Below are 12,357 nucleotides of genomic sequence, written 5' to 3'. Positions count from 1 at the left end.
ACACAAAAGGTTAAAGGGTTATTGTCCTTAGCAATGGGTGTTCTACCAACAGTGGAAAACTGGCAGACCATGATGACTGAGAGAAAAGGAGTATGAGATGAAAATGTAACCTATGACTAGCAGGGGTTAAAACTAAAACACTTTTAGATCATTCACCAAGCCTCAAACACTGACCAAACTCGATGCCAGAAAACACTGTATTTCTTTAACCTTAAATCTAAAAAGTAAACTGTTGAGCAGAGATTTGTTTTCATATCCAAAATTTTGGACAACCATGAAGTATGCAACACTGACCTTTATACTGTCGTGGTAATGATGTCACAACACATGATTTCTGTTTTTCATGAGGTAGCAACAGATGTACTGCCAACAACAACAATAAACTTTTCTAAGTCTCAAAAGGACAAGTCCATAAGAAAGAAAATGGTAATACATTAAAATAAATTATAATGTGAAAAAATAACGGTAAAATGAAAACAAAAACACAAAATGAGCACAGAAATGAATTTTGCATATTCTAAATCTTTAGATTAACCACAAAAACAAAAAGCCATCAAAATCATAACAATGGGAATGAAGATAAAAAGATGAAATTTTCATCAGTATCCTTGTGTGTAAGCCACAGATGCCACAGAATGGTATACAGTATGTAATTTTGTAGACAAATTAATGAAACAGCAAAATTGGGACAAGTTAATATTTTATATTGTTTAGGTCTCATTTTTAAGTTGGCTCTTTGCCAGTGGAGAAGCATGGGCTGAGGAGGATGAATTTATAGCAAAGGATAGGAGGCGTGAGCAGGAGTTGCAGGCTACTTCCTGGACTGAGTAACAGGCTACATACAATAGGTGGCAGACAGTCAAAAAAAGAGTTTGTTTTTGAAAATGGAGTTGTAGAGCATTCCTCTCATAAGGTGTTTCCCAAAGAGCTGCACAGTAAGTTGTAAAAAGAGACAGAAAGAACTGTAAAGAACTCTCATCAGTCAGTAAAGTTTTGCAGGAACTCCTGTCACAACGAGGAGTGTTAGTGAGATCCTTAGGAGGTATTTGGCAAGAGTTTGCAGAGTGTTTTGTCAAAACAGAGAGAAAGGGAGGCAAGAGCTGACACAGATAGCAAGAGCTGCTAAAGGTTATGAGTGAGTTCTTTGGGTAAGGACCCACAGATGTTTGCTGTCACAACAGAGTCATAAGAGTGTTATTCTGCAAGCCTACCACTCTAGGGCTGACATCAAAACAACATGAAAAGGAAGAAACTGCAGAAGAGGTAAATAGTTTAAAATACACAGTCCAGTGGTGAGTATTCGCAACTTGTACAGGTATGTAGTTGAACATAACAGTATTTAAGGTCTAGAACTGAAACATACTTCCTATTACCCAGGTTCAAGGGTCAACTATTGTGCCAGGACTTTACCATGAAGTTCTGGAGAAACAAAGAGCAAAATTGACAGGGGAACTGTGAGCAAACATTCTCTCAGGGTAATACTTGTTAGCATTTTGTTTTCTTTTGTTTGTGTTGAAAAAGAAAAAGGGCCAGTGCTTGTTTTAGGTTAAATGGACACTTCGAACCTGAGCCATGACTCAGTTCTTCCTGTTGTTAACTGACGTTGTGTATACATGTTTCCAAGGACAGTTAATAAATTGTAATATTTCTTTGATTTTGTTTTATTTTCCAGAGTGCTGTGGCATGCCCTTGTCTCTGTGAAATCACCCTTTATCTTCTGCGAGTCTTTATTTATCCAATGCCCCGGGAGTCTCCGTCTGCCTTCTTAAACCTTCCAGTGCTTGGAAAGTATAATGCGAATGTAATGTTCCAGGGGTTCATGGAATGTAGAATTCAGCGTACCTGTGTGGCATTTTTCTGTTTATCATCCATCTGGTCCTACTTATCTTCAGGGTTACAATGCTGGCTAATATAATACTTTACATCATGAACACCTGTGTGTTGATACTGTGATATCACTTGCAATTCACATATCATCTACACTTGGGGCAATAATCGTTATTTACATGATAATTTGCATAAATTCAGCTTGTTTTAAGCTGTGGGGAACTGTATAAATCTGCATAATACCTCATGTATTGTAAGGATGTTCAAAGTTTGGTGCAAAATTCAGAAATGGTTGGTTGTGACATAATATCACCACATAGATGGAGTAATCATGTTATTATTAGGACCCAAGCCCTAAAGAACTTCAAACCACGTAGTCCCAACAAGGCCCAGTATAGGGGACAACCATCAAACCAAGCTCTATATTTTTATATATATTGCTTATATTAGATATAGATTGGCAGGTGACCCAGCCTCTTGGGCAAAACACATTGACCATAACACAGGCTAAGATAATTCAACAGACAGTTAACGTAAGTTACATTAACATAGATAAACAACTCTAACAATGGAAAAAAAGGACACAACACCGCACAGGCAGTAGAAGATTTGTTATGAAAATTATTCCATCTCTGTACGATAGATATCTTTGTACAAGAACATTGTTGTTCAGCACTTCCAAAACAGTCAACCTTTCCCGGGATTTATGTGCCAATTTCTGTCTGAATGCCATCTCCTAGCAAGTTAGGAAAGCTCAGGAGCTCTACTGAGGCCTGATGAAGTTAGGAATAGTTTCCTAAATTTGGAAAATTGATAAAATGTTTTTATTCCTATTCCTGAGACTATGACCAAATTTGCATCACTCTGAGATTTTTGAGACACTTAGGGCCATTTTCTTAGTCACTATTTTTCTCTTACTGACCCTTATGTGCTCCTCTAGTGTGGGCAGCGTGTAATGGAAACCACTTAAAACTCAAAGCTGACATTTTATTTAAAATGCTCCAATGAGAATAAAGAACATGACTAATTAATTTTTGCTACTGCAGAAAACATTTTCCAGACTGAGTTATATCTACTTCAAAATTGTTTGGTTTAGCTAAGTTCAGAAACAGTGTGAACTTGCATTTAATGTCAGTTAAAGCTAATTCTTCCAGTGCAGCTACCTTTAGCTAGCCTGGCACAACTGCTGAAAACAGAGGATTACATAGGAATTAGGAGAGATTCCATTCAGCTAGTTTCGCTATCTCCCCCCAGTGAAAATCACCAAGGAAACAGCCAAACAAAAAATAATTTGTGACTTGTATAATGAATTTCAACAAAAACACTGGCAGACTTTAGGTTAACTTTACGTGCTAAATATACAGAAGGCACAAATGTGGCTGTGAAGTTCCTATTGCCATTCTAAACCACTAACTTCTGTGACAGTGGGTTTTCTACACTCACTGTAATAAAATTGAGGTATAGACTTAGCCATTTTGTCGAGAACAGTTTAAGGCAAAACTGTTACAAATGTCACTAAAACTACCCATCATTGCATTTTATTCAACATTTACTGTCCTGATTTTTTCTTTAAGAATAAGTGTGCCAAATTTCAACAGCCCACTATGAACCAAGTTGATTCATGCAGACAGACGGACAGCCAGGCAGACAGACGGATCAACAGCAGCAGATACTATGCAAACATATATAAATGTAAGTCATGATTTTTGTTATTGTAAAGTTTATATTAGAGATGCGCCGATCCGATATTCTGGATCGGTATCGGTCCGATCCTGACCTAAATTACTGGATCGGAAATCGGGAAGCAATAAAAAATTTAATTTGATCCTTTAAAAATTACGGAAAATAATTACCGCATGCATCACGTGATAAGAGTTTCTGTTGCGTGTGAGACTTGCCGACATGTCAGCAGTTTGGAGTTACTTTCGACTCAAAGAAGAAAAAGCCAAGACTGCCGAATGTAATTTATGCAATACAAGTGTTTCGCGGGGTGGTAGCAGAGTTGGAAACTTTAACACAACGAATCTGATTAAACACCTGCAGAAATATCATGGAAAGGAGTACACGGAATTTATTAATTCCACGAGCGCCAAGAAGAAAATGGTGTCGCATCAACAAACACTGTTTGAAACAATTCAGAAACGAGAAACTCCCTCCAGAAAGCAACAAAGCAAAGCTGATAACAGAGAAAATCGTCGAGTTTGTTGTGCTTGATGACCAGCCCCTTTCTGTTGTTGAGAATGTGGGGTTTCGGCGCTTAATGGAGCATTTGGAGCCTCGTTACGCTACCAAACCGACATTTTATCTCGAGACAGCCGTTCCAGATAAGTACAAACAAGTGCGCAAGTTCATTTTTGAATGCTTGGATAGCGTTCCCGCTTTAAGCTTGACCTCAGATATTTGGAGCTCAGACGTGTGTCCATTGTCCTTGCTAGGTCTAACAGCACAGTGGATAGACTCAAGTTTTAAGTTGCAAAAAGCAGTTTTGCACGCTAAGCAGCTTCGTGGCTCACACTCAGGAGAGTGCATCGCTACAGCTATAGAGGAAATGTTAAATGAATGGAAAATTTCAAAAATCAAAGTTCATGTTGTTTTACGAGACAATGGCAGCAACGTAATAAAGGCAATGGATAGACTAGGAGTTCCAAGTTAGGATGCTTCGCGCACACTTTGCAACTCGTGGTGAATGAGGGACTGTTATCGCAACGTAGTATTAGTGATGCAGTGGCTGTCGGAAGAAAAATAGTGGGTCACTTTAAGCACTCTGCACTTGTATATTCACGTTTGGAGAACATTCAAATTGAGCTCAATATGCCACCGAAGCGTCTGGTACAAGATGTGCGAACACGATGGAATAGCACATATTATATGATGGAGAGCCTCATCGCTCAAAAACGAGCCTTGTGTGCATATTCGGGAGCATGACCTGCCAGCCACACTGTGTGCACATCAGTGGGGGCTACTTGAAAAGATCGTAGCAGCTCTGGCCCCCTTTGAGGAGTTGACAAGGGAGGTAAGCTCCTCATGGTCATCAGCATCTGATGTTATCCCCATCGCTGCGCCCTTAAGCGCGTTCTGTCTCGACGAAATGAAAGTGACGAGGGAATAAGGACGATGAAGATCACCCTTCTCGAGGCTGTTAACAGACGCTTCAAAGATGTAGAATCTGAGCCACTATATGCAGTTGCAACACTGCTGGATCCAAGATATAAAGACAGGTATGGAATTTTTTTTTAATGTGTGCGTTTGTGAGAGAGGGGGGAGAGAGGCAGAGTGTGTGGTGAGAGAGAGAAAGAATGGGATAGAGAGAGAGAGAGAGAGTGTGTGTGTGTGTGTGTGTGTGTGTGTGTGTCAGTGAGAGAGAGCTAAAGACATTTACTCACAAATCCCACACTTGACTGTGAGGAAGTTAAGTTAAATTGTAATATTTCATCAGCCAACAGTATAATAATCTCTTAATATTGTGGTTTGGCTATTATCATTCCAGATACTTCACAAGTGTAGAAATCTCAAACCAGGCAAAAGCAGCTTTGATCGTAGAGGTGAGAAAGATGGAGGAAGTGTTTAAAAGAAGCACATCAGATTCCTCAGAGCCAGCAGAGGGGACATCTTGTGAATCAGCTGCTGTGGAACCAGCAAGCAAGACTCCACGGATGGAAACTGCAAGCCACAGCAGACTTGAAAGTATTTTTGATGAAATCCTAAAGGAAAGCTCTGTAGAGCCTGCTCCTCAGTTAACCACCTCAAGTGCATGTATTGAAGTGCAAACCTACCTCAGTGAGCCAACTATTCAGCTCAGACAATCCACTGTTGTACTGGCAAGTCAACCAGCCTAGATTACCCACTCTGGTTTGTACAGCAGCTAAATTTCTTTGTGCACCTTCAACAAGTGTGGAGAGCGAGAGGCTCTTCAGTACAGCCTCCATCATTATTGATGAAAGGAGAAGCAGGCTGACAGCTGAAAAGGCTGAAATGCTGATCTTTCTAAAGAAAAACCTACCCCTTATGTTAAAGTGAAGCAAGAAAAGAGTTCCACAAGTTCAGTAAGACATCCCACTGTAGGTGTATATTTATGTTAACCATTAAGTAAGGGTCAATTCTAGATTTTTTTTTAAAGTATATATTTTATGTTGCATTATTTTAAATTGCAGTTCCTGTGTTGGTTTGGCATTAAAAAGCACTTTGAATTTCATTATTAATGTTTCTTTAGATACTAAGCTTTTATGTCATCTTATGTTTTATTTTCGTATACAGTTGCTCTTGTCTTTTTGGATTTTTTGGATGGTGCTGGTCCGTCAAATGCTACTAAAACTGAGGACATTTAAATAAAAAGAAGCGGTTACTAAACCATGTTCTCTTTGCAATGTTTCTTCCTTATTATATCACTGTTATGATTTCTGTATTTGTGTTGAGGTATATAAAATGTATCTGGACATTTTTTTGAAAGCATTAATTTTTGTTTTCTGTTTAAAAAAAGACTCAATGACTGTATCGGATTTGTGACGTATCGGCAGATATCCAAATTCACAATATCGGTATCGGACATAAAAAAGTGGTATCGTGCCATGTCTAGTTTATATATGACATGCCAATTTTTCACAAAAGACAACATATTTTCTTAAAAGTACCTGGAGCCCTGCCATTCAAGGCCTGTGGAGGACAAGGTGCTGACAAAATATAAGGGTCAGTTAATTTATGCATGAAATAAGCTTTATCAAAACAGGTCATTAATGTTTCATTGCCTTATATGTACAATAGCTTATGAAATTTTAAATACACATTTATATGTATATTGAAATAAATCCAGATAGATAGAATTTATTGATCCTGGGGGAAACTGCAATGTTAAAGCAGTAGACACATAAAACTACACAAATAATACTCAAGATAAAACAATATTATAAATAATCTAAATAAAGTTAACATAATGAAACTGCAGAAATTCATAGTCTAGCTAGGGGTTATATAATAACATTACATAAAAGCGTCTAATGGAAGTTGGTAAAAAAGAAACATGATAATGCACCCTTGAGCACTGTGGTAGAATTAGCTTTCTGCTTAAAGTGCTCTGCTGGCTGATCAGAATGTCATGCAGAGGGTGTAAAATGATGTTCATAAGAACCATCTGGGTATTCAACATTCTTTTTTCCTGCTGCTGCCACTCCAGAGAGTCAAGACTACATTCTAATAATCTCAGTTACTGGTTGATTGGCACTACTACCAACAAGAAGGCTTATCTCACAAAGAACCATCCACAGCCAAGATTAGAAAATGTAATTCTAGAGAAGGTATTCTCAGTGTATTCAGTATCAATTAAATGTCACATGAAAGGCAGATTGGTACAGTGGTCCCCATATTTAAAAAAGGTGACCACAGGGTGTTTTCCATCTACAGTGGGATCATACACCTCAGCCTTCCAGGTAAGCCCTATGCCAGGAAGCTGTTTTTTAGATTTGGAAAAAATATATGACTGTCCTTTGGCATATGCTGTGGGAGGTGCTGCAGGATAATGGTAACAGGGCCACTCTTGTGTGCTATTTGCTCGTTATATGAATTCAGAAAGAGTTATGTCAGAATATTTGCCACTAATTGCTTTGTCACATTATGTGACTTTTCCAGCAATTTTCAGTGATAAACTTCATTTAGCCAGTGGCATCTTCCCATGAAGCCAGTGGTAATGTGTAAAACCCAGTGACTCACTTCAGCTAGTCTGCGACTTGCTCTGAAAAATTCAAAAGCATTTGATTTTGTCTTTCATCATAGATGCTGGCTCTGTGTGCATGAGAGCTGACAAGCAAGGAATGCTCAACCGGATGTACAATTAATATAGTGTAGCAATGAGGAATAAGAAACACAGGTGTTTTGAACCTCACAAACAGAACAAAGGCTCTTCTGTCTGATGTCTTGTGCTTTACTTGTGTGCTTTACAAACCATGATAGAATGGAAAAAGAAAAACAAAGGGCAGAGATTGTGGTTGAACTCGCTGTACCTCTTAACCTTTGAACAGCACAAACTCTGTCAGGCAGCATGTTGATGGCTATCAGAAAAAAGGGGCATATAGGACTGTGCTGGAAGGTTGTCATACAATAGCTAAATGTGACATAGGCAGTGATTTTTCAGTCTTCAGTTTGGGGTAGCATCATTGGTTTATTTAGATGATGATGTCCTATTTGCTTCATCTGTGACCTTTAGCATGCACTGATTTGCTGCTGATTGTGAAGTGGCAGAGATGAGAATCAGTACCTCTAGTCTAACGTCATGGTTCTCTCTCAGAAAAAGAGAGGCCTGCTCTGTCCAGCTGAGGGTGGACTACTACCCTTAGTTGAGGAGTTCAAGTATCTCAGAATCTTGTTAACAAGTTATGTAAGAATGGAATGTGAAATTAACAAAAGGACTGGTGCAACAGCAGCTCTTTTGTGGGCACTGTACCAGTCTGTGGTGGTCAAGCAGGACCTGAGCCAAAAGACAAAACTCTCGATTTAATTGTCGATCTACAGTACATCCCTGTTCTCAGCTATGGTCATAAGCTGTAGGCAATGATCAGAAGAATGAGACTGTGAGTACAAGCAACCGAAACAAGGTTTCTTCTCTAATTTGAGCCACTGCTCTTCCGCATCAAGAGGAGCTAGTTGAGGTGGTTTGGGAATATCATTAGGATGCCCCGTGATAGCTCCCCTGGAGCTGCTTGAAGCATGTCTCACTGGGCAGAGACCCAGTGGCAGACCCAGGACCCACTGGAGAGATTATATTTCTCAGCTGTCTTAGGAACATATGGGGATTCCCCAGAAAAAGCATGAATCTGTGGCTGAGGACAGAGAAGTCTGGGTTCACCCATTTGACCTGCTGCAGCCACAATCCTCACCTGAAGAAGTGGTCTGAGATAACAAAATATTCTCAGCTTTACTGTGGAGATTGTGGAAGTATTTGAAATCCACTTCCACAATTAGATAGATAGATAGATAGATAGATAGATAGATAGATAGATAGATAGATAGATAGATAGATAGATAGATACTTTTTTATAATCTTAAGGGGAAATTCACATACTCCAGCAGCAGCATACTGATAAAGAACAATTTATTTATATTTATTAAAAAAATAACTGGGATATATGGAGTCAAGCATTAATATTAGATGGAATAGACTGATACATTTCTGTATGTAAGGATTTTTTTAATTGAACATAAGTAAAAAAAAAAAAAAGAATAACAAATTGGAATAAACTGCATAATTACATCACGATACGCAGTGTATCACAAAACATAAAACAAATGCAATATACAGAGACCCTAACATTAACATAATATTGTATCATGTTACTCTCACACCTAGTTACTATACCATTTCGGTCTTAAAGGACTGCTCGTTCTTGGAGTAAATTTTTACAAAAACAAATATTAAATAAAATGTCAGGGATCCTTTTCATTGATTAGGAACCAGATCCGCTCTGAGTAGTGATGCCTACCTCACAAATGGCATGTAAGTCATAACCGTAAAAATATTTCAGTTCAATAATTAGTTACTTATAAAGGGCATAAATATATTTGTCTGTTTTTGAAGTACAGCAAGACTTTGGATGCAGAAAACTGTATAAGCAGTATTGTTGATTAGATAAAATCTCAAAATACTGCAGGAGTGTCAAACTCGGACCCTAGAGGGCCATAATTACTGCTAAAATGGACCATTTGCTTTAACTTTAATTAACTTGCTTTTTAGGATTCACAACCCTTAATCGTCTTTCCCCTTGAGTAGCAGCCAAACTATAATGTTTTGCAAAGTGAGCCAAGAAATGACCAGCTAACTCTGAGTTCTCAAACTCAGTTCCTGGAGGCCACCACTCTTGCTGCAACCAATTTCATAATTAGAAACCATTCCTCACTGCTAATGAAACTCAATATTTAATTGCACAGCCTTTTAGTACTCTCCTTCTGTCATACCAGACATTTCCAAAACTGCTGATTTTCTTTTTTTCTGTGACTACTATAAACAGATTTTGTGTCCCAGAACAGATTTATATTTTTAAGACTTTAATTTTTTTTATATTTTATTGAACTGTATGTCAAAATTCAGTAAAGTTATTTTTTACTTTGGAAATTTTATTTAGAAAACTTTAACATATATGAAAAAACAAACAAGACATATTAAATTCATTTTAACACTATAATTATTCAGATACTGACATAAAACAACTGGCAATCGGAATGACTGTTAGAGGAAAATCAACCCAAAGCTTATTTATTCATTTTATTAACCTTTGTGCTCAGAGTCATAGGTAAAAAAAAAAATTGTAATTTTTTAATTACTAATATTATACTCTATACTTAATGATAAAAAAAAAATGGACCCAACAGTACACGTGGAGCAAAAATCAAGAAATAAAGGCAATTTTACTTTTATATTCAAATACCTTGAATGTAGAAAGTCCATAAAGTCGGGTAGTGTGAATGGTCTCTGGAGAAACATTTGTGATGTTTGTAATGAAATCCTCTAAGTATTTACATGCCTGTTCCAAGTGTGTTGTGTTAATGATGATCTGTACAAGCTACAATGCAAAAAATTGAAACACAGTTAAAAGGAAAGATTCTGTATTGTCTGTACCTTTAATAACAAAGCTTAATAGAAAACAGTATTTAAACATTACTTATTTCATTATTTTGAAATAGAAGTAAAATATATTAATACCGAAAATAGTTTTTTTCTCCACTAAATAAGTTTGTGTTTCACTTGTAAAAGAAAAGCATTTTAATAATAAAATATGAATTTCCAATTTTTTATAAGCTATTTAAAAACTTCTTATTTGTGATTGTAATTTACTATGGGTGTACCTTTATTTTACAAAAAAAATACCTTGTATAAGAAGTAAAACTGATATATAATTTCTATGCGTCCTAAGAAGCTTCAGTGTTCCTGAGGGTTTGCAGTGATTGCAACAAGTTTTCATGAGACTAAGCACCATTTAAGATTTTAAACATCTTTATTAAAAGGAAAAAAACTGTTGAATCCTTACTCAGGACTGCGGAACTGAAATTCAATACATGACTTACTAGAAATTGAGTTTTGTTGTGGATGTTTTAAAAAATAAAAGTGAAAAACATCTCCTCAGGCAGCAGTGGCTTAGGGGTGCTAAAAAGCTTTATATATTTCTAGATATTCATATTAAGCACTCCAGACTAAGACTCAGGGTGTGCATTTTAGGAAAGGCAGAAAGCAAATAAGAGACCCCTTCAGAGATAAAAGTTGAAGTTACAATTGTTGTACAAGTTAAAGCCAACCAATGGCACTGCCATGAACTAACCTAATGAGTGCAGCACTATCCTCAAAGACATGGAGGCTTGTGTACAGGCGACTCTAAATTATCTCTGTTTTATCATGCATACAGGCATGAATGTAAGTGGGCCAACAATCCATCCATCCATCCATTATCCAACCCGCTATATCCTAACTACAGGGTCACGGGGGTCTGCTGGAGCCAATCCCAGCCAACACAGGGCGCAAGGCAGGAAACAAACCCTGGGCATGGCGCCAGCCCACCGCAGGGCACACACACACACACACCCACCAAGCACAATTTAGGGACAATTTAGGATCGCCAATGCACCTGAACCTGCATGTCTTTGGACCATGGGAGGAAACCAGAGCACCCGGAGGAAACCCATGCAGACACGGGGAGAACATGCAAACTCTACGCAGGGAGGACCCAGGAAGTGAACCTGGGTCTCCTAACTGCGAGGCAGCAGTGCTACCCACTGCGCCACCGTGCCGCCCTGGGCCAACAATGCACAGGCTAATTCCTGCTTTGTTCCCAGTGTAGCCAGGACAGAAGATGCCCCCCTGATGCACTGAATTGGATTAAGTGGTTCTGAGAATGTTGCATTAAAATATCTTACATTTACTAATAAATACAAATTCAGCAGAAAATTAAAATCAGTTTTAGCCTGCCCCTACTTAAAGTTTTTGTTTCTGCCCAAACAAAGATTAATTTTGTATAGGTTTTTAGATTAGAAAAAAATGACAAAAATAGAAAAATTAGCCCATTCAGTACTGAAAATTTTAAATATTTAGAATATACATTTTTAATAAATCGATAAAAAAATTATTTTCCATATAAATCAATTTTTATTCTATTCATATTGTCAGATACAAACTGTATTACATTATTCCAAATTCAATACAAAGGTGTTTAATGCTTTTTGCTATATCTTACAACCAGTGCTTTCACTGATCACTTACCTCTGTTAATCCTATATGTGGTTTTTTAATGAGATTCTGCAAACAACAACTTAAAGTCCTGGTCAGCAGGAGATTTGTGGATTTCCGAAGCATATCATCTATTTCAGTGGAGCTGAAAATAAAAGTAATAACTCTATGTGTAAGAAAGTACACAGTATACAGCAAAAGTATTTAGACCCTTGACCAATTCTCTTATTATATTTAATAAAATATCCTGCAGTGAAGTTTTACTCTCTGTTATATATATTTTTCAAAGCACTACAAATTATTTTTTTAGTGGTAAAATGTTTTATATTACA

General features: G+C 37.5%; 1 protein-coding gene and 1 long non-coding RNA gene across 4 annotated transcripts in view; one reads left to right on the top strand and one right to left on the bottom strand.

Annotated features, from left to right (window-relative positions):
• Positions 1–12,357, bottom strand: part of exoc6 (exocyst complex component 6) — a 200,750-nt gene that overhangs the window by 56,513 nt on the left and 131,880 nt on the right. For all 3 annotated transcript variants that reach the window (XM_039771011.1, XM_039770996.1, XM_039771004.1), the window contains exons 16-17: positions 12,059–12,170; positions 10,236–10,370 (exon numbers count right to left, since the gene is read on the bottom strand). In XM_039771011.1, the coding sequence (XP_039626945.1) occupies positions 10,236–10,370; positions 12,059–12,170 (247 nt within the window). The remainder of the gene's footprint in view (positions 1–10,235; positions 10,371–12,058; positions 12,171–12,357) is intronic.
• On the top strand, positions 694–2,852 carry LOC120540378. Its single transcript, XR_005635802.1, has 3 exons — positions 694–1,263; positions 1,378–1,475; positions 1,673–2,852. It is a non-coding gene; the product is annotated as an uncharacterized LOC120540378 (long non-coding RNA).

Source organism: Polypterus senegalus, chromosome 1 (genome assembly GCF_016835505.1).
Source record: "Polypterus senegalus isolate Bchr_013 chromosome 1, ASM1683550v1, whole genome shotgun sequence".
Classification (NCBI taxonomy): domain Eukaryota; kingdom Metazoa; phylum Chordata; class Cladistia; order Polypteriformes; family Polypteridae; genus Polypterus; species Polypterus senegalus.
This window is presented reverse-complemented; position numbering and strand designations above follow the sequence as displayed.